The sequence below is a fragment of the Arvicola amphibius genome, chromosome 3 (assembly GCF_903992535.2).
Source record: "Arvicola amphibius chromosome 3, mArvAmp1.2, whole genome shotgun sequence".
NCBI classification, from domain to species: domain Eukaryota; kingdom Metazoa; phylum Chordata; class Mammalia; order Rodentia; family Cricetidae; genus Arvicola; species Arvicola amphibius.
This window is the reverse complement of record NC_052049.1, coordinates 74,385,932-74,412,265: the sequence shown is the minus strand read 5'-3', so window position 1 is coordinate 74,412,265 and position 26,334 is coordinate 74,385,932. Positions and strand designations below refer to the sequence as shown.

Below are 26,334 nucleotides of genomic sequence, written 5' to 3'. Positions count from 1 at the left end.
GATACCCTGACTACCATGGCTGAGCCTGGGAAGTTATTCACCATCACTTCCTCGGTAGTTACTGCTTTACTGCATATGAGGGGAGAAAGCTTTGAGTCACGTAGATAAGCATATTTTTATCATGGAGTTATTTTAATGAACTAAATCCACATGATATCCTTACCTCAGTCTTTGTACTGTCTTAGTAAACAGTCTAAGTGATTTACACATTTGCTTATTGGAAAAGCTCAATGTCAAACCAATGTTATTTGTCAAAGTAAAGATTGTTCATGGCCTCTTTACCTGTCAAATTAGTAGAAATAATAATCGTTACACTTGAAGGTGTTAGGGTCCACAGAACATCCCACAAAGCAAAAACTCACATGTGCAATCAGCAAGATCTTGTTTATCCCAGCCTGCTGGGGTCTGTCAGCCAGATAACAAAATGACTATGACCCAGAACAGAGCTTTCAGGAAGCCAGAAGAGGACTAGATCATCCTGAACTTCTTTGATTGGGGCTCCTCTCGTCCTTTAATAGAGTGCAGAAACTGAAACCAAAACTAAATGAACTGAAGTGAAATTAAACTGGAAGCCAGGCCCAACACAGGCTGAATTCGGGAGAAGCCTGGCACTGGAGTTACTGTGGCTTCTCACAAGGAAATTCACATATATTATTTTTTTCTATAATACTTTAGCTATTAATTCTACAGACTTAAAATAAAAATTACTTGTATTTTAGACAAAAAGCTCTATTTACTTAGTTATTCAAGTTTTCTACTTTCTATTTCATGCAAATTATTGCAACAATTACAGGAGCTGGTCTGAGAAAAAAAAGCATTGACAAAAATGTTAGAAACAATCTTAATATATATTCATGACTGGACTCTCCAAATGGGTCAGGGAACACATATGTGTAGTTATATGTGCATAACACATGTATCATTTACTGTATACATATTACTATACACATATACATTTATGTATATTATTTTAAAAGAAATAGCAGTCAATGCTATGAAAATAATTTTAAAACAAATTGCAAATGCAAGGAAAGGCTAGGACAATTATGTTAATGATAGTTAATATAATCATACTGATGAAAGTTAATATATTCTCTGACTAATTGGTAATCAATAACTGGGGGAAATTGAAAAGTATTGATTATGTAATTCTTGCTACTACAGAAAATGGCAACTGCCCCAGTTATCTGTGAAAGTTCACCCTAATTGTGGCATCATAATAAAGACAGTTAAATATGAGACCTTGTTGAGAGGATGTTTAAAGTAAAAAAAATTTCTTTATGGACGTTTAAATTAAATAGAGATTTTCCCTGATTAATATTACTTGTTACAAAGATTTTGAATTAAATTTGGAGGAACATGCTGTCACAAATGAAATGTCTTAACTCAGTTCTGCAGGTGAACCTTGGTTGGTACCATCTAAGAAATCATTTGCATATAGGTTTTATTATAATACATGTAAGCAACTAAGAAGGATGCATTTCTATAGCAGCATTTGATACAGTTTATATGCAGTTCTAGAACATAATGAATGAAAGCCTGAAGCAATGGTTTTCTTTTGAAATGTACTGAATCAACAATATATTTTAAGAACCAGATATGAGCTGACAAAGTTGGACATTTGCTATTGAATACTGCAAAATATGCAGAAAAGTGATTGTTATTACCTTACTGTTTGTAAGAAAAGGTAAAATTTTTATCATTTTATCAGAAAAACATTCATATTATTTTTGGATTGTAACTATAAACCTCCAAATAACAATGGAGAAATATTTAGATTTGAAAAACTTTAATAAATGGGCATTAAATCTAAGCCTATAAACTATTGAAAAAAATTCCCCTAAAATGTTGCATTAGAGAGTCTGAATAAAGATTTTGTAAGCATCTAATGTACCTGTCTTGAACCCAATGACCAGGGTAAAATCTAGTCTTTTAACCTCACCATTTGATCGAATCTAAGGATGGTAGAAATAATAATAATAATAATAATAATAATAATAATAATAATAATAATAATAGCAGCTAACTATTACCAATAACAGCTCAATCTACAGCAAATAGTACATTAAGTGCTTTGTGGACATAGTGTCAACTTTATTACCTTCCTTTTATGTAAAAGATCCTGAGGAGAGAGAAGTGTCTGGCAAAGACTATTTAGCTCTTAATTGGTGGAGATTCATTCTGTCTGACATTTGAGCCTGCCTTCTTATACTACTTTGTGCACTATAATACAATGAAAATATAATTTTATTCTGTTTAGGTTAATTTTATTCACCTACTAAGGATTCATTCTTGGCCCAGAAAGTGTCCTTACCACAAAGAACTCTTGAGTATTATACCTATTTCTGAGAGGTGCTGTGTCTTCCCTTTTTCCCACCACGGAGATGCTTGCTAATCTCATTTTAAGTATGAACCTCCCCTCCCTAAAGCCTCAGGCAGATGTGGGTCCAGTGTCACAACACTACAAAGATTACAGTAAAGAACAGTTTCTTACTTCTTAATACCCCTTGGATGCTGCACTGTGATAGAGTTTAGTTTAATTTTAGCTTAAGTTTAGTTAACTATGTCACCCTGAAACTGTTAAGGACCTTCTCTCAGCAGGGAATAAAACATTAAATCTAAAATTAGGTCAACATTAATCAAAAGCTTTTGAATTACAGCTAAGATCTATCTTTATGCTTTCCTAAATTCTTCTTTTCTAAAAAGACATATGAAAACCGATGAGCTATTTAAAACCCTACAGGACATAGATTAAACTTAAATCCTAGTGTGGAAAGATTTATTGATGCAGTTTAATGTAGGTATGTTTTCTTTTATTGAAAATAGACTTTTTCATGTACTATATTCGGAATATAATTTCCTCTTACTTTAGTTCCCCCATTTTCTTCCTACTTCCCCTTCCATCTGTATCAACCCCATTTCTGTTTCTCATTAGAAAACAAATGGTCTTCTAAGAGATGTTAATAAGTAAAAAAATAAAACAAACATATGGAAAGGACTTGTAGAATTTAAAAAGTGAAAACAATTAAAACGTAAAATATAAAAACAAATAAAATTAGGAAAATGAAGTCTTTGACATTGCATTGTGAGAGAAGGAACTGCCAAAGACTCTGCTGAATTGCTTTGTCTGTTGGCCCTCTGTTGGGCATACAGCCAACCTTTAAGTGTTGTTTGTTTTCCAAGGATGTTGAACATTTCTTTAAGTTTTTCTCAACCATTTCAGTCTCCTTTATTGAGAATTCTCTGTTTTAATATATACCCCATCGGTTATTTGTTTTCTTCACATATAGTCAGAAATGAAGTTAATAAAAATATTTTCCCATTCTGTAGGCTGCCAATTTATCTAAATGATGGTGTTCTTTGCCATGCAGAACTGTCTCAATTTCATGGGGTTCCATTTATTATTTGTTGATTTTAGTGTCTGTGATAATGGTGTTCTTTACAGAAAGTCCTGTCCTATGCCAAAGATGTCAAAGCTAGTTCCTACTTTCTTTTCTATCAGGTTCTGTGAATCTGGTTTTATGTTGACATTTTCCACATATTCAGAGTGAGTTTTGTGCAGGGTGATAAATATGGAACTATTTCCTCTAGAAGCAGCCATCCAGTTTAAACATTATCATGTGTTGCTGTTATCTTTTATCCAGTGTTTCTTTCTCCTTCTTTATCAAAAATAAAGTTCCATAGGTATGTGGATTTCTGTCTGGGTTTTCAATTGGATTCCCTTTATCAACATGTCTATTTCTGTAGGAATACCGTGCTGCTTGGATTCTGTTTATTAAAATGTCTATATTTGTGAGAATATCATGCTCCTTTGTCACTCTGTAGCTGAAACTGAGGATTGTGATATCTTCCACAGTTCTTTTATTATTCAGAATTGTTTTAGCTATCCTGGGGTTTTTCTTTCAAATATCTGTGTTGGAATTTTGATAGGATTGTATTGAATCGAGAGATGTCTTTTGGTAGAATGGCATTTTCAGTAAATTAATACTACTGATCCAGGAGCATGGGAGATCTTTTCATCTCCTGATATTTTCTAAAATTTCTTTCTTCATTGTTTTTGTCATACAAATCCTTCGCTTAGTTGCTTAACGTTACTCCAAGATATTGCATATTTTTGAGGATATTGTGAAAGATGTTGTTTCCCTTATTTCTCTCTCAGTTCACTGTCATTTATATATAGGAAACTGACTTTGTTAGGGTTTCTATAGCTGTGAAGAAACATAATGACCGCATGGCAACTTTTATAAAAAAAAAAAAATCTAATTGGGATGATTGGTTTACATTTTCAGAAGTATCATCATGGCAAGATGTAGTGTGGAGCTGCGGGCAGGCCTGCTTTTCATCCCACCCGGCTCCTGCATGGTTAGCTTTACACCCGAAATAACAACACACAAATTGTATTCTTTTAAACACTGTCTGGCCCATTAATTCCAGCCTCTTTCTCACATCTTGACTAACCCATATCTAATAATCTGTGTAATACCACAAATGGTATCTTATCGGGAAAGATTCAGCACGTCTGACCTGGCGGCTGGCTTCATCCCAACTCTCTCCCTGAGCAGAGACATGGCAGTCTAACTCAGGAGAAGCGTGGCATCTGACTGAGCCATCTACCTCACTTCCTTCTTCCTGTTCTGTCTACTCCACCCACCTAAGGGCCGGTCTATCAGATGGGCCAGGCAGTTTCTTTATTAATTATCCAATGAAATCATCAGATAGATAGAAGACACACCTACATCATTTTCCCTTTTTCTGTTTAAACAAAAAAGAAAAGCTTTCACTTTAACATAATAAAATTACATATAACAAAACAGTTATCAAGTAAGAATTACAGTTACAATATTTATATATACTTTACCTTTTATCATAACTAAGGAAAACTATAACTATTTATTCTTCAACTCCATCAAAGACTCCAGAAGGATATAATATTACCTAGGTGAACAAGAAGTAAGCTACTTCCAAAACTCTAGAAATCAGAGACATCTTGATACCTGGACAGTCACCCAAAGTTCTTTTGTACCTTTGGGGCATCCATCTTCAGCCTTCAGGTCCATAGTTTCCAGCAGACATTTCCACGAAGCAGGAAATTTCGAAGGCAGTTCAGTCACTTTCTGCTGTGTCCTGCAGAATGTCTCACAGACTCTTTCATGAATCAGGAACCCCGAAAGATCATCTCACTTTTAGGCAAGTTCAGCAGTCCTCTCTCTGAGGGTTCTTTGTGTCTAGTTTATCCAACAGTCCAGGCAAGACCAGTTTCTTGCGCAAATTGCTATCAAACTCCATAAAGATCCTCTTTGATGCCCATCATCTTCTTGAAGTAGATGGTGCTGCCAGGAGCAGACATGTCTCATTGTCATGAAAAGCCCTAAGTTATTAAAATATTTAAAATGCAATATTCTGTAGTCTTTGAAAGATATGAAGAATGCCTATTTAACTTAAATATATCTCTATATATCTAGAAAATCTAACTAACATAACTACAAGTTTTACTATTATTGATGACTATCCATTAACAACCTATATACATTACATTTTTAAATGAACTACACAATCACAATACATTAATCAGTATCAGAAATACACATACATATAACAAAATTGACCTTAAATTTAAATCACTAAAGCAAAATCCATATCAATGCAAATTATTCATCTCCATATCATATCCCCCTTTAAATGTAAAAGAACACTTATAAACAATATTTGGGAACATGGATGTAGTTATTTCTCTCCAAACTGCTTCCTGCTGAATGGGGACGCTGTTAATCAGATCTTTCATGGTGTAACCTGTGTGCCAGGTTCATCTCAGTCATCAGTTGGGTGAAGTAATTTTCTGAAGGTGTTCACAGCAACCTTTCAGGAGGGCGTGGTCTATCATACCATATTGGCATAGAAGCAATCCATAGGATCTCATTTTCTGTAAAAACAAAAGAAACTCCTTTCCAAAGCATCATGTCCTTAGATCCAAATTTTAAAGTCAAGGTATTTTCAAAATATCTATTCTGGAATTGTTTAGCAGCATTTATAAACAAATAACTTTTAGCAGCTTTTGCTTCTTCCTCAGCATTCAAACAATTCAAAGAGAGCATAATAGTATACAGCATCAAGATTCTCTGTGTATTTTCCATCTTTGTGCAGCTTTATTTTAGCCTCTATTTTGTTTATTTTTTACTTTTATTTTTTGAGACACGTTCTCTGCATATCTTTGCCCAGGAATAACTCTTTAGACCAGGCTGTCCTTGAACACACAGAGATCCACTGTCTCTGCTTCCCAAGTGCTGGGATTAAAGGTGTGTGCTACTACACCAAGAACTCACAGAGATCTGTCTGTCTCTGCCTCCGAGGCATTCAGATTAAAGGTGTATGCACCACACCTTGAAATCACAGAGGTCAATCTACCTTTGCCTCTCAAGTGTTGGGATTAAAGGTTTGTACTACCACACCCAACTGCTTCCTTTTTTTTTCTTAAGAACTTTAACTTTTAGCCTGCATATATTTCCAACACATTGTAAACCATTTTGATGTTTTCTTCGACTTTGAATCTTTCTTTTACTGTATATCTCTCTTTTTCTGACTATATGAGTCTTTAATTTACCAAACAATATCGGTAGGACTAGAGCCGTGGCTTTGACAGCTAGATCCAGCCCATTCCTTAGCTTTCCAGCCTCATGGCAGAGGTACTGGCTGTACCTATGTTTATCACCACAACTCTGTGGCTGTTCAAGGTCCCTGCCAGCAAGCAAGCTGCAACAGTGTTAAACAATCAAAAGCTCCATAGTCAGGACTGCCTGCTTGAAAGAGTCAGAGTTTGCCCTGGCAGGATGGCCCAGAAAGCCAGCATTTTAAAACAGCACAACTTTTTTCCTGCTACAGCTGAAAACTGAAAAGCATGCATTCAGCTTTTCATCAACACCGTTTAAGTGTTTCGTGGCAGGACCTCTTAATGAGCTGCAGGGTTTTGCAGCTGAAGCTGAGTCAGGAAGCCTCTTTTAGATGAGAGCGCTTGCTCAGACCCGAGAAGTTGCTGTTATCAAGAAAACATGCTTTACTCTAGTCTTTCCCAAGCTTTCTCAAACTTTCTGTGGATCCAGTCATCCACGTGGGCGCCACGTGGTGATATTCAGCCATACGTGGTGCCAGAGAAGGATCTAAAAGTTCTACATCTTGATACAAAGGCAACAGGAGTGTCATGCTGAGCAAAACTTGAGTAAAGGAGACCTCAAAGCCCATCCCTACAGTGACATGCTTCCTCCAAAAAGGATACAACATACTCAATAAAGCCACACCACCATATAGGGAGTGCTGCTCCATTTTCTTTGAAACTCCTTCATTCCTTGCCCTGGCACCCAAAGGTCTGAAGCCGTATCATAATGCACAACTGCATTCAATCCAACTTTAAAATTCTATTGCTGTGGAGAGACACAATGACTGCAGAGCAACTCTTATAAAGAAAAACATTTAATAGCTTAACATTTCAGAGGTTTAGTCCATTATTATCATGTCAAGATATAGCAGCATAAAGGCAGACATGATGTTGGAGAAGGATCTGTGCATTCTACATCTTGATATGCAGGCGACAGGAAGTGACCAGAGACTCCCCATCACACTACATACTTCCTCCAACAAGCCACACCTCCTAATAGTGCTGCTCCCTTTAGAGGCCATTTTCTTTCAAACAGCCACAGAAGGCTACTGAGTTAATTTTACATCCTGCTATGTTACTGAAAGTGTTAATCAGCTGTAGAAAATTCCTGATGGAATTGTTAGGGTCACTTATTATACTATGATATCATCTGCAAATGAAAATACTTTGACTTCTTTCTTTCCAAATTTTATCTCCTTGATCTTAGTTTTCAACTGTGAGTTGCCACCTCTTTGACAAACTTTTATCTCCAAAAATATTTACATTATGATTCATAATCATAGCAAAATTACAGTTCTGAAGTAGCAGTGAAAGTAATTTTATGGTTGGGATTCACTACAACATGAGGAACCCTATTAAAGGGCCATGGCATTAGGAATGTTAAGAACCACTGCTCCAGCTAAAATTTCAAGTACTGTATTGAATAGTTAGGAAGATAATGGACAACCTTATCTTGTTCTTGATGTTAGAAGAATTGCTTTGAGTTTATTTCCATTTAAGTTGATATTGACTTTGGGCTTACTGTAAACTGTATTTATAACATTGTTGTATGTCTTTTATGTCCCTAATATCTCCAGGGCTTTTATCATGAAGGAGTGTTGGATTTTGTCAAAGGTTTCTCTACATTTAATGAGATGGTCCTATGGGTTTTATCTTTTAGTTTGTTTATATGATAAATTACTTTTATCAATTTATGTATATTGAACCATTCCTGCATCCCAAAAATGAAGTTAATATGATCATGGTGGATGATTTTTTTATGTGTTCTTGAATTCAGTTTGCAAATATGCAACTGAGAATTTTTGTACCTTTATTCATAAAGGAAATTGTTCTATAATTTTCTTTGTTGAGTCTTCATGTAGTTTAGGTATCAGTTATCTATAGCCTTGTAAAATTAATTGCATAATGGTCCTTCTTTTTCTACTTTATGGATTAATATGAGGAGTATTGGTACTAACTTTTTTCTGCTCACACATGTGTACACACATATACACAAACATACACAGAGGAGCTATGATCTTCCCAAAGCTGGAGTGATGGGTTTACTCTTCCTATTACAAACACATTAAGTACTTCATTCTAACAGACAATAGCATTCCAAGTTTATCCTCTAGTAAGACAGGAACCCAACATTTATTAACAGCCTTAGAAAAATAAAAGTGCCATGACTATTAAAATCCTACATTGATCCTGTTCAGTACATAAAAAGTCAAACAGAAGTGATAAAGAATAAACACCCTCATATCTATGGAGTTGAAACATAAAGCACAGATTTCATGGTGGAAAGTAAATGAGCTGAATAGGAAGCTTGTCATTCATCACCAAATTGCTGGTCACAAAGCCACTCTGTCTTTACATGATCATCTTAGCCTACTTCCCCATGAAAAAAAGTTAATAGCTAGTAATCAAATGCATTCACCCTCAGTCCCTGACATACATTTATGCTGGCTTCATGGTATGGATTGAGCCTCAGTGGCATACAAAAATCAGGCTAATTATATAGGGAATGCTTACTTCAGCCTGTGTTTGTTCCAGATAGGAACAAAATTTTCCCTGTAATTTTATGTAAATCTTTTCACCACAATGCACCACAGGAAAATTAAGCGTTATTACTCCTGCTCCCCAGAGGAACCAAAGTAACATTGCAAAATATCACTTTCAATTCAACCCAAATGTATAGTTTGGGCTTTACATGTAAAATAGTGTGATACAAAATTAATAAAAAGTCTTACTTTATGATCAAAATAATAACCATATATGCACATATATGGTTAAAATTTTATTATTATTATTATTATTATTATTATTATTATTATTATTATTATTACTAAGAAAGTAGTCTTCCTGGTGGTGCGAGCCTTTAATCCCAGCACTCGGCAGGAAGAGGCCAGCCTGCTATACAGAGCAAGTGCCAGGGCAGTCTCCAAAGCTACACTGAGAAACCCTGTCTCAAAAAACAAAACAAAAAAAAAAACAAAAAAGAAAGTAGTCTTCCAAGAATGCCTCGCTTAATAAAAGAAGGTAGCTTTACTTTATAAGAAGGTGTTACTTGAAGTAACATAAAGCCAGATTTTAAAAATTGACAGAGACAAAATTGAAAAGAGAAACAGTATGTGGATGGAAAACATTCAAATTCTACATAGTCTCTAGAGTAACTGATAACTCAGCAAGAAAGAAAAATGGATTTCTCCAGTCTGTATCTGATTTCATCATGGGCTTTGGGATGGCAAAAATTGGTTTGCACATTAGTCAATGAAGACTAAAGGTGCAATGCAATCAGTAGAATAACCACAACAGACCATATTGGTGAGCAAAACCCTTTTCTTTCCTTAATACATAATCAGGTGATATTATTTACATATATAAAATCGGGTGATAATATATAATCAGGTGATTTCTTCATATTCATAAACTAGAATCTAGTTCCTTCCTATACATGGCACTAAATCTGGACTCTATAGGCTGTTATCTGTGTTAGTGAGGCATGGCCTCCTTAAGTGGCTTTTTGTTTCTGCTCCCCTACAAGTATCATATATCCTAACTTCAAATATAGTATTCCTGAGAAGCATTATCTTCTTAATATCTTTGAGGAGCAAAGACTAAATTCTGAATTTCATACATGTGTGTGTGTCCTTTCTTTCAGTGATAACAAGAAGCATTTGAAGCTACTGGACATAGCTGATTGTGCCACATTTTGCTTCTGAGCTTCTTAATAGTCTCATCCCTCTCTATGGACTGCCCACTAATTTATTTATGCATTCCATCACTAAGCATATATTTCGTTAGATTCTGAGAACAAGAATAGCTCCAAACTCCATCAACCCACAGTCTGGTGGGAGAGAAAAACTCTCCTCTGCTCATCATTCAAATATATAATTAGAAACTGTAATAAAAATGTCTTTGTAAGACGTGACATATACAGAGGGCTATGAAAGCCTATTTCTGCAGAAAGTTGTCTGATTATAGGGTGTGGGATGAGGTAAACAAGTTAGTATTTTATTATTATTATTATTATTACTATTACTACTATTATTATTATTAATTATATTAGGGTCACTTACAGAAAGAACTGATTTTATCTATTTTTTTATTTTTATGTAAAATGTTTCCTTTCTCTTTTTCTTTTTACTTTTTTAATTGAAATTCACTCCTGCTCTCTCCTCTCTCTCTCTCTCTCTCTCTCTCTCTCTCTCTCTCTCTCTCTCTCTTCCCTCTCTCGAAAACAAACTAGAGCAAAAAAGGAGGAAACCGTCTTAAAGAAAACAGTAGTGTTCTGCGAAGACATTTAAACTTGACTGCATGATTGATGCCTTCTAGTGCATCCATGAATGCTTTTTCAGTGCACAGCATGAAGATAGTGATGAAAAGCAGTTCAAGAGACATTTAGGAGACAAAAATATCATATCCACAAATATGTCTTTAAAACAATAATAGAACATTGAAGACCTTATGCACAGAACCATGAGAAAATTTCTTTCATAGAAATTTTAATAGCTATGTAAATTAGGTACACTTGTTTTGTTCTCTCTTTTTCCCAGTTTATTTATTTTTTATTAAAAATTGCCATCTCCTCCCCTCCTCCTCCCCCTTCCCTCCCCTCCCCTCCACCAATACCCCCACTCCCTCCTTCTCCAGGCCAAAGAGCCATCAGGGTTCTCTACACTATGTTGAGTCCAAGGTCCTCCCAACTCCCTCCAGGTCCAGGAAGGTGAGCAACCAAACTGACAAGGATCACACAGAGCCCGTACATGTCGTAGAGACCAAGCCCATCGCCATTGTCCTTGGCTCCTCGGTCAGCCTCCACCATCAGCCACTTTCAGAGAGTCCGATTTGGACGCATGTTCCATCAGTCCCATTCCAAGTGGACTTGGTGGTCTCCCATTAGTTCTGTCCTGCCGTCTCAGTGAGTGAACGCATCCCTTATGGTTCTGACTTTCTTTCTCATGATCTCTCTCCTTCTGCTCCTCATCAGAACTTTGGGAGCTCAGTCTGGTGCTCCAATGTGGGGCTCTGTCTCTATCTCCATCCATTGCCAGGTGAAGGTTAAGGCTCACAGTGAACCCGTCCATGCTGTAGAGTTCACATTCATTGCCATTGTCCTTGGTTTCTCAGTCCTCCTCCACCATCAGCCACATTCAGAGAGCCCGGTTTGGTCCCCTGTTCCATCAGTTCCATTCCAACTGGACTTGGTGGTCTCCCGTTAGATCTGTCCCACCGTCTCAATGGGTAAACACAAGGAAGTCAGGACCATGTTCTCTCTTTTTTTATAACAAAAACTTCGACAAAGAGGAAGGGTTTAATTGGGATTTTAGTTTGAGTGACTACAGTTCATGGAGAGGAAGGCATGCTGAAGGACATGGAGGCAACTTGTCTCCTGTATCCATAGTCAGTAAGAAGAAAACTAGAGTTAAGCTATTTTCTCTTTATACAACCTGGTACTCTTGTCTACATAAAGACACCACCTGCATTCAAGGTGGGTCTTTCCATCTCAACTAACATAATGGAGGAACCCATTCACAAACATTCCCAGAGGTTCATGTCCATGGTGCTTTCAAATTGTGTCAAGTTGACAATTAATAGTGACAATTATATATCACATTAGTAATTAATATATAAACTAATAGATTCAACAATTCAAAGTACAGAAATAAAATTCTCTAGTGACCTAGTTTCAGAAAAGCCCTAAAGGACTAGAAGGGAATAGTTGGTAAACTACTTGCAGAAGCTTTTGGATTCCTTCAGACTTTTGAAAACTGTTGAGAATACTTTAATGCATGATCAATATTAGGTTCAATGCAGCTAACAGAAGTTTCTGCTTCTATCATATTAATGGCTAAATAAAGAAGACAAGTTTATTCCTCTCACTGAAAAGTCTAGATAGGTGGTCACTGAAGATAAGTCCATGCCACTAAGTCAACAAACTAAGTTCCTTATAAAATATACCTGTAGAAAGGGGAAAGGAAAGTGAAGTGATAATATTCTAATTAAAATACATAAATATTTTAAAAGATAGTAAGAATGACAAATCATAAAAACCTCTACACAATACAAAATATGAATTAGAGTTGAATTGTGAAAGATTTGTACTTTCTAATACATGTAACAAAAATCAGTAAAAAATAAGGCCATGAATTTGAAAGAGAGAAAGGATGGGTATATGGAGAGCTTAGTGGAAGGAAATGGAAAGGGAAAATTATCTAACTACATTATAATTTCAAAAGTAAAAAAATAAATTTTAAAATATTACAAGAATCAGAATGTACAGGCATGTAGCAAGAGGCCGCTTGTTCATTCATGGCTGCCCAGATTAAAAATAACCACACAGAAACTGTATTAATTATATTACTACTTGGCCTATTAGCTCTAGCTTCTTATTGGCTAATGCTTACATCTTAATTTAGCCCATTGCTATTATTTTATATTTTACCATGAGGCTCATGGCCTACCGGCAAGGTTCTGGCTTATCTATTCTTGGCAGTGACTACATGGCTTCTCTCTGACTCTGCCTTCTTTCTCCTAGCATTCAATTCAGTTTTCCCTGCCTGCCTCTATTCTGCCCTGCTATAGAGCCAAAGCAATTTTGTAGTGTGGAGTTGAGCAGGCCTGCTTTTCATCCTGCCCAGCTCCCGGCCACCAGCTAGCTTATACCTCGAAATAACAACACACAAATTGTATTCTTTTAAACACTGCCTGGCCCATTATTTTCAGCCTCTTACTCACATCTTGATTAACCCATATCTAATAATCTGTGTAGCACCATGAAGTGGTGCCTTACCGTTTAGTTTCTAGCATACGTCCAACTTGGGCTGGAGCTTCATCGCATCTGGCTTCTCTCTGAGGAGAGGCACGGTGGTCTGCCTAACTTAAGAGAGGCATGGAATCTGACTGAGCCATCTACCTCACTTCCTTCTTCCTGTTCTGTCTACTCCACCCACCTAAGGGCCGGTCTATCAGATGGGCCAGGCAGTTTCTTTATTAATTATCCAATGAAATCATCAGATAGACAGAAGACACACCTACATCACAATTTCTTTATTAATCAGTGGTAATCACAGCATAGAGAGGGGAATCCCACATCAAAGGCAAACTATTCTTAAATACTTAATAAAATAGCAAAAAATAAACACACAGAATAGTGTTATTCCATAACTTAAATCTGGGCTCTTGAGGCCAAGGATGGGATTGACATTCAGCTATAAGATGGTATGGAAAATAACCTATGAAAGTACTCTGAAACTTCCGCATATCTTATAGGCTGACATGTACTCAGAGTGTTATCTCCAGGTAAACACGATGGGATAAAAGTATTCTAACTGTCTTTATTCCAGATTAGAATTCCACTGCTTACTACTAGAAAACAACCTACAATCTTTGCTACAATATTTTATAGATCTAATATCCTGAGTTCTTTTGGCAGTTGCCATCTGAACTGTGAATAAACACAGCAATGCAGGGAAGAGACAAAAATATTACTATTAGTAAAAGCAAGATATTTGAGGGGCCTCAAACCATATTTAAAAGTAACACTTAGTTCAACTTTGAAAGTAGATTTTGCATTTGTACACTTAAGTATGGGTAGAAAAGTCAGTCATTTCCTATTATCCCAGATTTACATGGATCCCGTCAACCTACATAGGAAAGGAAATAAGTGTTTATTTCAATACATGCTTCCTGGACTGCAGCACAAGTGGACACTGCAGTCGGGGCTGTCAATAAGTTTGCCCAGGTAGACAGGTCAGGTTTCTTTTCTTTTTTTTTTTTTTTAAGTTTTCAGTCATTTATTACACTTTTTTTCTTCTTTTTTTTTCTTTTTTTTTAATTAAAGATTTCCATCTCCTCCCCCTTCCCTCCCCTCCCTTCCACCCATACCCCCACTCCACCCCTCTCCAAGACAAAGAGCCATCAGGGTTCCCTTCACTACGTTAAGTCCAAGGTCCTCCAAAAAAATTTCATTTTACATTCCAACCACAGTTCTCTACCCACACCGCTTCCTTCTGGCCCCCTCATCTCACCCCGCATCCACTCCTCCCAATAGGTAAGGGCTCCCATGGGGAGGCATCAAAGTCTGGCACATTAAGTTGAGGCAGAACCAAGCCTTTCCCACTGCATTAAGATTGATCATGGCATCCCACCATAGGGAATAGGCTCCAACAAGCTAACATGCACCAGGAATAGATCCTGGTCCTACTGCCAGGGCCCTCTTAGATAGTCAAATCTTCATCACTGTCTCCCACATATGAAGGGTCTAGTTCAGTCCCATGGCTATACAAATGTTGGTCTAGAATTCATGATTTTCCACAAACTTGGGTCAAAGCTCCCTGTGGATTTTTCCATCAAAATCTTGACTGCCTTGTTCATATATTCCCGCCTTTCTCTCTTCGACTGGGTTCCGGAGCTTGGCTTGGTGTTTGGTTGTGGATCTCTGCTTCTGGTTCCATCAGTTACTGGATGACGACTGTAAAATGATAATTATGGTATTCACCAATCTGATTATAGGAGAAGGCCAATTCAGGCACCCTGTCCTCTGTGACTAGAAGTCTTGGCTGGGGCCATAGTGTATTCTTGGGAATTTCCATAGCACCAGGTTTCTCCCTAACCCCATAGTGGCTCTCTATATAAAGATCTCTCTTTCATTGCTCTCTCCTCTCCACCATTCCATTCCCTCATGTTCAGACTCTGACCTTTAAACAGGTTTCAGTACCAAACTGCTTTGGCAAGTATACAAACTAAATAGTTGCTAAATCCATATTGTGCTTCCAGCATGATCACATTAAACGCAGCAAGAATTTTGGAATTATCTACATGTCTTTGACTTAGCTCAATCTACATCAAACTCACCTGTCAGACCAGATAGCAGATCTCTCTCTCTCTCTCTCTCTCTCTCTCTCTCTCTCTCTCTCTCTCTCTCTCTCTCTCTCTCTCTCTCTCTCTCTCTCTCTCTCTCTCTTTCTCTCTCTCTCTCACACACACACACTCAAACACACTAGATTCTATAACCTAGACATTTTTCTACCCCACGTCCAACATGTAGCATTTGCTTCATTCCCCAACTTTTGTTACTCTGATCATATTCATTGATAAATCTGTATCCTCGTCAATCCCCTTTTCTCCTCGGTGCCCTAGTCCTCTAAACATGCTTTATGGGTTAAGCATTGTGCTGCCTATTCATAACTATGCTGTTGAAAGCAAAGTAGGCACTTTCTGGTCTTCATTCAGATGAAACATTTTATAGTATCCAGATAGCTCCTGTCTTTTTTTGTTGTTGTTGTTGTTTGTTGTTTGTTTTTCGAGACAGGGTTTCCCTGTAGTTTCTAGAGCCTGTCCTGGAACTAGCTCTTGTAGACCAGGCTGGCCTCGAACACACAGAGATCCGCCTGCCTCTGCCTCCCGAGTGCTGGGATTAAAGGCGTGCGCCACCACCGCCCGGCCGCTCCTGTCTTTTTTAAGTGAACTCCTCCCTGGCATAAATTTCTCCTGATTATTCTCCTGTTGATTTGTGTAAAGAAAACAAAAATCAGATAAGCCCAACTCATGTGATGAAGAAAGAGCACCGCTGAGGTGCTATTCATCCACAAATGTCCCTTTCCATAGATGATATATATACATCCTTGAGGTAAAAAGTGAGTACAAATATACACACATACACACACAAATATGCCACGAAGGAAGGAAGGAAGGAAGGAAGGAAGGAAGGAAGGAAGGAAGGAAGGAAGAAAGGAAGGAAGCAAGGAAGGGAATAATAGAAAGAAAGAAAGAAAGAAAGAAAGAAAGAAAGAAAGAAAGAAAGAAAGAAAGAAAGAAAGAAAGAAAGAAAGAAAAAAAAGGAGAAAGGAAGAAGTTACAAGGATTCTTCCTTCGGAATCCGAATCCTACTATCCCGCTAAAACTAAGTCCCTAACTCACTCCTCCCGACCATCCTCTGTTCCCCCCTGTCCTGAGAAGGAGGGAGGGAGTGGGCGATAAAGGAAGGAAGGAAAGAGGAAGGAAGGCTAAGAGGTTAGGAGCACTTATTCTTCTTGAGGACAGGGGTTTGGTTCCCATCACCCACTTCCAACTACTAACAAGTAAATAACGTAAATAACCCCAACTACAGGTCTTTTGGCATCTGTAAGTACCCACATGCATATGCATATATATCTACCCAAACACACACACACACACACACACACACACACACACACACCTACATAAAGAAATAATAAATCTTTTAAAAGGTAAGAAGGAAAAAGGGAGAAGCTTCCATGCAGTCACATTACATTCATTGAACAGGAAATAAGAGAGTGCCTGGTTTTCAAGCTGGTGGGAGAAGGGCAATATCAGGCTAAGATATGAAAAGATAATTACAGGTGTGAACTACAAAAGGAAAGACTCAATGTAGCAACACATATCCAGAATAGGCATACTGTAATTAACATGTCCTCTATCTTCTTTGGGGATTCTTTTCATTTAAATAGAAATGAATTCTGACTGCCACAGTTTTCATTTGGCAGGAAAGTAGATAATTTATATTTCAGATATGATCTCATCATTAGTTCCATCTGTTGGCATTGTCTGAACATCATAATGTTTGGAGTTCAGAGACAAGGAGAACAGAACCTTAAAATGAAACTCCCAAAACCTGAGACTTATGTGTCACCCAGACACTGAATAAGTGTTCTCTTATAAGGGTTCACTTTAAATTTTCCCTTTGAATCCTTCCAACTCTCTAGTCTAATCATAAAACCTAGGAGGAAAAAGCTAGGGGCAGCAACTACAGAATGAGCTCACACTGCTGTTAAACAATCTTAAGGAAACAGATAGAATGTTTTATTTATGCCAAGCAATAAAGTAAAAACCCGAGTGGATAACAAGCTCTTATTCTAACCAATCTTTGTTTAAGTGAATTTTTTTCAGTTCTAAGAAACTTTTTCCTCTTTATCTCTCAAGTTATAACACAAAACTGAGGACTGGGGAAACAGACATAAAGACACTGTTGCAGATGATAGTCTCCTTCCACTTGCAGGATTATTTGGGTGAAGAACAGGGCAGAGAGCACACATTTTCCCCAGCAGCAATCCAGCACCTAACCAGTACCCCATCTCCAACAACCTTACATTTTCTCAACCTTCTTGACCCAATTTAAATGGCTTCTTCTTTGTGTTGCTCTTTCCTTGTCTCATCTAGAAAGATTCCTCAAGCTGTCCTGGGGCCAAGAACTGCTGTCAGGACTGCTGCCATTGCAGTTTGCATTGAAATATTTACTTGTTTACTTGTTTTATGTGTATGTGTGTCAGTATGTCTGTAAATGACCCAGGAGAACTTAGAGGACTCCATTGTACCCTTCCACCATGTGACCTGGAACTAAACTCAGTTCACTAGGCTTTGGTGGCAAGTACCATTACTTGTTGAGCCACGTCACCAGACTTTCCAGAAGTCATTTTTTTTTTGGGGGGGGGGGGGTTTGTGGCAAAGCGTTGTGTAGCCCAAGGTGGCTGTAAACTCTTTCCTTGTATAGAGGAAGCTGAGCTTGTGTTCCTACTTCTATCTCTCAACTGTTACTATTATAGTTATGTGACACGTGTGCATTTTCTATTGCACTTTAAGACTTTGGTCATATTTCTGTTCATCTCCTCTAAGAGCTTCTCAGTCCCTTACCTGTTGACAATTCACCTCATACACAGCCCACACTCTTCTTCTGCCAGGACAGGGAAAGCTTAATAAATAATTCCATCTGTGCATAATCTGTCAGAATTATCAAATGAGACCAACAAAAATACACCCTCAATAAATACCATAATATTGTTTTCTTGTACATCTTTTCTTTCATAGTTAAACAAAAACTCTGATACTACCCTGTTCAATAGAGAAAATTGAAACCACTGTTCAAAACAGGTTATGTTTAGAGTGTAAAATAACAAATGGGCTCATTAAATTGTTATTGATTACCAGGAGTGGTAAAATGGGGTTCTGTTTTATCACATCAAAAATATATCTAGAGCAATGGAATATTCTCTGTAAAGGGATTTTGAGATTTTTTTTCACGAGGTATACTGTGGCATTTTCATCTAATCAATAGATTAAGGTAGTTTGTTGTCCTGAGTAAAGAAAACAAGAAAAAAAAAGATTCTTAAATAAAGAGTCATATTTTCAAGATTCTAAATAATCTATGTGTGTGTTTTAAAATGTGAAAAATATTGATGTGGATCCAGTCTCTACATAAGTTAAAAGCATAATTTTATGAACTGTTTTTTCTCCCCAATAGGATATTCAATCCTTCAAGCTATTATGGAGAAAGCAGGACAAAATGGATGGCATGTCAGCGCGATATGTGTGGAAAATTTTAACGATGTCAGCTACAGGCAACTGTTAGAAGAGCTTGACAGAAGACAAGAGAAGAAGTTTGTGATAGATTGTGAGATCGAGAGGCTTCAGAACATTTTAGAACAGGTAAGTCTTGGCCTTCATCTTATTACTCAGGTATACACTGGATAAAAATGTTGACCCATTCCAGATCTGTCTCCATATGGCTTCCAGTTCACAGTATGAGAAATTGGAATTTCCCATGACTTGTCTCTAGGACAAAGTGACAGTTCTTTACTGCCACAGGCCATTTAAATCTTATGGGCAATTAAAGTTAGGAGTATGGCTATTCTACCTTGTAAAACTATAAATAGTAGGAGAACACTTAGTCGCTGGGAGTTCTTGGACTTCGTTAATATGAAGTTTGAAGATTAGTGTCATCAAATGTTAGAGAATCTTAAAAGGCCTTTATAGGGCTTTGAGAGTTAGTCTCATGAAAATTATCAAATAAATTTAAAAATAAAAGATGATTAGGTAGAACATTCTGTGCTGTGTTCTGCTTCTACCAGATGTTTTAAATAAATAATACCAGCTAATCATACAGGATTTTTCAACTTTCCTTCAGAAGGGAGAATCTTTGAATAAAGATTCCAATAAACAGCTGTCAAGTAGATTTGAAGAAGGCAGGAAAAGATAAAAACTGAGCTATGTCATTGTATTAATTGGTGGGAAACACAATGCGAATATAGGTAGTATTTGCTTTCCTTGACCTGAACACAGTAATACTTTGAGGCTGCCTTCCACCACAATCACGCAGTGCCTGTGTGCCATCTAGTGGCTTGGTGGAGGTTTGTTCATATTTATTCAAAATGTATTTGGACTAGTATAATTCAGAGTTGATTAATTCATTGGGTATACTTTAACTGCAGAATTATGTGATTGGGTTTCAAATAGAAAGCCTATCGGTTTGGAATTCATTTACAACAACCAGTTATTTTAGTATTTAATGATAAAAACTTAAAGGCAAAATGTATTTGTAATTTCTTCTTAATACCCACAAACTCTAGGTTTTGCATCTCTGGTTTTCACATCTTAGCATGTCTATATTATCATTTCATATATTAGAATTTCTGAATTGAGTGTCTCTTGTTTGAGTATCACTAGTTTCCATAGATTAGTATTTATTTCCATGTGTAGATTAGCATTTGGAAAAGCTTATCATAAAAGACATTTTGAATTTTTAAGCAATTAAACAACTCAGTTGTATAAGAGTGCTGTATGAGGAGCCTGCTTATTTGCTCCCAGCTACTCAGCCCCGAAATAATCACACTGAAACTGTATTAATTAAATTGCTGTTTGGCCCATTAGCTGTAGCTTCTTATTGGCTAACTCTTACATCGTAATTTAACCCATCTTCATTAACCTGTGTATCGCCTCATGGCTGTGGTTTACCAGCTAAAGTTCCAGTGTCTGTTTCCAGTGGGGCTACATGGCTTCTCTCTCCCAAGCCTACGTAAATTTTTTAAACACACTGTGTCTTGTTTAGTGGTCTTTTACATCTGAATTGGTCCTATTGTGTATCTGAAATCCTTTTCTGTCAAGAAGCGCTGTTTAATATGCTAAGCAGCTTGGTCTCAAAGGCCCTGAGTGCTGGCTCCGCCTCTCTCAGGCTTTAAATATGGTGAAGGTAGTTCACTGCAGGCTTTGGGACCACTGGGTGGGAGCCATTCACCTCAACTCTGGGTAGCATTGTGCAGCATATAAACCCTTTTTATCTGAGTGAAAGCTAAATCTGCCATGTAGCACACCTCACAGCTTGGAAATATCTCTGTGTATGACATCAGGAATTCACCATGCTCTCCTGCTTGTGCACACCTAGTAGACCTGATTCTGCTGCCTGCCCAGGCAGGAGTGCTGAGCTGTGGGCATGGACTCAGCTACTTTCCTCCTGACCCCAAGTGGGCATACAAGCACCCGGGCCTGCAAACCCCATTCGGTGAGTTCCTACTGGCAACACAGCCCAGGAAGCTGCCTTTTCAAAACCTCATGACTTTTTTTCTGCTACTGCTTAATCAGGAAAACCTCTCTTAAAAGAACTATGGTGTTAAGCTATGCTTAACTCTTTTTTTCTTCTTTTTGTCCCTAGAATTCCTTCCAAAACTCTCAGGTTTTAAGTGAATTTTAGTTGACCACATTGGTGCCAATTTGTTGTGGGCCCTCCTTAAAACATAAGAGTGATTGGCAATATATCTACCTCTTGTTATCCCTTTATAAAAGAAAATAATAACACTTCACTGAAGAAAGAATCTCTCCTATTTTAGTGAACAATTAAACTAAGTCTACAAATCACTTACATTTACTCCACATCAGCAACCCAGGTAAAGAAATTCATAATGAGCATTTGTGGAATTCCAAGGAAGCCTTCTCCCTGACTTTCACAGCAGAGCAGTGACTCCAGCTCCAGTCCCACTCTCTCCCATCCACACCCACTGCCCCTGTTGGGAGAATTTGAGTATTTGACTCAGGATGAATTCTGAAGAACAGCCAATTCCAACAACTGCAGGGACTGCCAGGTGCCTGTCAAAGGCTGAGTGACTCTGGAGAGACCTTCCACTTAGCACCTGCGCTTTAACGATCTAGGATGGACAGATAAGTCAGTGCTCAAAACTGCTGATGTTTTAAAGCCTTAGCTGGTTTCTAAGAAGAAAATTGGCATTGCCAGGTACTGTGGATAAACTCTAAGCCTTAAATGACTCTGAAGAGACTGGTCTCCTCCTATTCCTTCTCCTCTTCCTCCTCTCCTTCCTCCTCCTCCTTCTCTTTCTCATTCTCTTTTTCTCCTCCTCCTGTTCTTCCTCCTTCTCTTTTTTTCTGTTAACATTTCAAAGAAATTAGAAACTTGATCATCTACCATTCCTATTCTTTTTTGATAAAGTGTAGTTGATTTCTTTACTATCAGGGCTACATATGATGGAATAAATAACAAACTTGTAACTATGGTAGACATCTTATAAAGTCTATTCATAAAGGCCCACTGTCCTGTAAGGAGATGTCTTCTTGCTTCTGTGATGGTGATTGCTTTCTCTTTCAAGAAACACTATGTCTGATGGGAAACAAGATTATTATCTGCTTTTCATAGTTCTAAATAGAATCACTTGTAAGATGTCTTGTTTTGATTCTGTATTTTGTTTGGCACTGCGGCTTGAATCAAGGCTGTTCCTGAGTGTGTTTGGCAGGCTCTCGTATCACTGAGCTACTTCTCCAGCTCTGGATTTCACTCTCAATTCTATCCTAACAGGAGAAAGTCAAATGCTACTAAGAGTGTGTGTGATGCCCCATGTTTCAACAATAATCCCTGTTCATTAATTAAATAAACAACAGAAAACATTTCAGAGACTAAACTAAAGTGTTCTGTAAAAAGTAATCAGTGAAAATTGACTAGAGAATGTGAAAGAAGAGATGGGGCATGCTTGATAATTGATACAAAAATCATAGCCACACAGCAGAAATAAGCTCTAGCTTGCTGTCACACAGAAGGATGACTCGAGTTGATGGTATGTATTGTATATTTTGAAATAAATAGGACTCAGAAAGAGCCTGTCCTGTTTGGGGAGCCTCTTGAACTCATCCCTGTGCTGGGGATCTTATTAGATGATCTATGGCTTTTGAGAAAAATGTTGTCAGTCCAAGTGATACAGCTTCATATGTATCTTATAGATGATAGGTAGTTGATAGACACATGATAGATAGGTACATAGATATAGATAGATGATAGATAGATAGATAGATATAGATGATAGATGTGCATGTTTGTGTGTTCATGTATATGTGTACATACACATGTATATATAAATAACTTAAATATGAAAAAATATAATTCCTTGAGACTTTTTTGAATCTCCTTACTGTAATTCATACCTTCTCCCACCCTCTTCTTCTGTATTGACCTCTTTCATTCATCACCAATTAAAGTTCCCTCTCTATTTTTCCTAATTTTTATCATTTCTGTCTTTATATCACTTGTATTCTTTCAGTCTCCTTTCCTAGTCCCTATGCCCCATCTCATGGAGAGGATTTTGGATGTCTCCTCACAAAGAAATGAGAATGATAGTGATTGTGGATACCCTAAATAGACTTAGTTGATCAACACACAATTTAAATGTACTTGAATACCACTATTCAATTATGTATGCTTATAACATGAGTAAGGAAGTCAGGACCGCAAGGGGTGCATCCACCCATGGAGACGGTGGGACTGATGTAATGGGAGCTCACCAAGGCCAGCTGGACTTGGACTGAACGAGCATGTGATCAAACCGGACTCTCTGAATGTGGCTGACAATGAGGGCGGATTGAGATGCCAATGATAATGGCACCGGATTTTGATTCTACTACATGTACTGGCTTTTGGGGAGCCTGGTCTGTTTGGATGTTCACCTTCCTAGACCTAGATGGAAGAGGGAGGACCTTGGACTTCCCACAGGGCAGGAAACCCTGACTGCTCTTAGGACTGGAGAGTGAGGGTAGGGGAATGGGGGGAGTGGGAAGGAAATGGGAAGATGGGAAGAGGTGGAAATTTTTAATAAATAAATAAATAAAATAAAATAATTAAAGTAGAAAAGAAAAACAAATACTAAATAGGCTTGATTAAAAGAATGCCTTTGAAAGGTTGCCCTCTCTTAGGAGAGTCACACAATGGAAATTAAAGGAACATGTTCTGAAATTTCTAGAAAAACCAACAGACCTTGTAATGGCTTGCTGTCTATAATTGCTTCTTTCACATTTTCATTTGTATCAGTTTGCAAACCCCTAGTGAAAATAGATTACATAATATCATTTCAAAATATATTTATGGGTGATGGGATGTAAAGAACATTTTCTCTTCTGCACTCATGTCCTACACTTTTAATGTCATGAACAAATTCGTGCTTATAAATGTATTTGCTATTTAAAATGATAGTTAGCTGTAGATTCTGAACATTTCTAAACATGAACATCAGAATGGTAAAGGAAGCCTAGGCTTGAGGATATCTCTGTGCTGACACAAATCTCAGCAGCTGAGCTGAGCCAGTCAGTCAGCTGAGCTGAGCCAGTCAGATCCTTCCAGGAGGGTGCAGCACCAAACTGTGCACAGTTAAACTGCTTTGTCCATTACTTTGGCTCTGATCCATATATGCCATCTGACTGGGTTGAACTTTCAGAGACCTTTGAAACTTGTTCTCATTCCTCACAACAGCCTGATTCTAAACTTTTAAGTTGAAGGCAAATTAAGAGCTTTAAGTTTGCTGTAATTTTGTCTTTTGGATAAGAACAAACCTGTGAAAAGCAATTAGTTTAAGCTATTGTCAACTCCTGTTCTAAAAGAAGTAACAGAAAAATTATGTATTTACATAACACTGACTATGCCACTTAAGGCACTAGGAATATAACAAAACATTAAATTGAGCTTATTGCCACTTACTTGAACCAGCTCCAATCAAATAAATTGAATTGTTTTGCTTTTCTGAATTCAAAGAATACATTGATCCACACAAATAAAACAAAAACAAATAACAGGGATAAGAAAAAAACAAATCCTGGAACCAACCAAAAATTGGACGGGTTCTCAGAGTAAGGAACACATGCTGTTCTTACACAGGTCCCAGGTCCACTTCCCAGCACAGTCAATAAAGCTTGACTGATAAATTGTCTTCATATCAATCTAAATGTTTATCCTAGGAGCTTTTCATATTATTTTCATACACATTTTTTGTTTTATAACCCCAAACACTATACCAGTGCAACACTGAACTGTCCAACTGCCACCCCATGTCCTTCTTAAACCCAGTGGTCAGAAATGAAGAAACAAAAACCATGGAATTTGATCTTAACTATATTTTAGACATTAAAATCTGTCTCTGGTGGGGATGGAAGGATAGCTCAACTATTAACAGTGCTGGCTGCTCTTGCAGAGGACCAGAGTTCAGTTCCAGGCACCCACATGGTGGCTCACAACTGTCTATTGTTACAGGTAAATGGATCTTGTAGCAAACTTTCTTTTGGACCACTGACCAGTTCCCAAATCATGACATGGAGACTTAGAATTAGTTTTGAATGCTTGGACTTATCCTATGTTCATTTCTTGATAGCTCTTATAACTTAACCTGTTTCTCTTCATCTACATTTTTCCTCAGGGCTTTATACCTTTCTTTCCCTCTGTACGCCCTATTCCATCTAGTTGACTGGTGCCTGAATGGCTGGCTAGCCCTGGGCATCTCCCTTTCTCCCTTGTTCTCTCTTCTCTCTTCCCTTTTATTTCTCCTATTTATTCTGTCTGGCTGCCAGCCCTGCCTATTCCTGCCTAACTATTGGCTCTTCAGCTATGATTAGACCAATCAGGTACCTTAGACAGGAAAGGTAAAACAAATGCAACATATCTTTACACAATTAAACAGATGCAACACAAATGAATATAACACACCTTTGCCTAGTTAAAATATTATTCCACAAGAAAATCTGATAACCTTTTCTGGTCTCGGTAAGGATCCAGACACAGACAATTGTAAACAAAAACTAAAAAGAGTAAATTATTTATTTTTTAGTTGAAAATAAAAAGTCTCATCAAAATCATACTGCAGTCTCAGTAATCATCTGACATTCTCCTCCATGGAATGTTCAGAGAACTATGGTTAGAACTGTATTCTGACTGTTCCTGAAACCCTTTTATCAGGATACTCGACCCTGACACTTGGGATCAGACAAGATAGATTATACCACTTTAAAGTGTAGATGTGTTTTCATTCTTTCAAAGATGGTTAAAAATGTTTCAAGGATATTTTTATTATGTTGTTCTTGGATCTGGCTATTACAAATAATGCTGCTATGAACATAGATGAGCATATGCTTTTGTTGTATGATTGGGCATCTCTTGGGTAGATTCCCAATAGTGGAATTGCTGGGTCCTGGGGTAGGTTGATCCCGAATTTCCTGAGAAACCACCACACTGCTTTCCAAAGTGGTTGCACAAGTGTGCATTCCCACCAGCAATGGATGAGTGTACCCCTTACCCCACAACCTCTCCAGCAAAGGTTATTATTGGTGTTTTGGATTTTAGCCAATCTGACAGGTGTAAGATGATATCTCAAAGTTGTTTTGATTTGCATTTCCCTGATATCTAGGGAGGTTGAGCATGACCTTAAGTGTCTTTTGGCCATTTGAACTTCTTCTGTTGAGAATTCTCTGTTCAGTTCAGCGCCCCATTTTTTAATTGGGTTAATTGGCATTTTACCGTCTAGTCTCTTGTTCTTTGTTTGTTTGTTTATTTACTTCAGCACAATTTAGCTCTGCTAGTCAAATGATGAAAGCTCAAGTTAACACAAAGCATATTGTATTAATTGCTTTTTCCTCTTTCTGTGACAAGACATCTGGCA

At 37.5% G+C, this 26,334-nt stretch overlaps 1 protein-coding gene across 1 annotated transcript in view; it reads left to right on the top strand.

Moving 5' to 3' along the window:
* Nucleotides 1-26,334, top strand: part of Gria4 (glutamate ionotropic receptor AMPA type subunit 4) — a 364,384-nt gene that overhangs the window by 227,198 nt on the left and 110,852 nt on the right. The window contains 1 exon segment of the mRNA XM_042054761.1: nt 18,888-19,072. Coding sequence (XP_041910695.1) covers nt 18,888-19,072 — 185 coding nt within the window.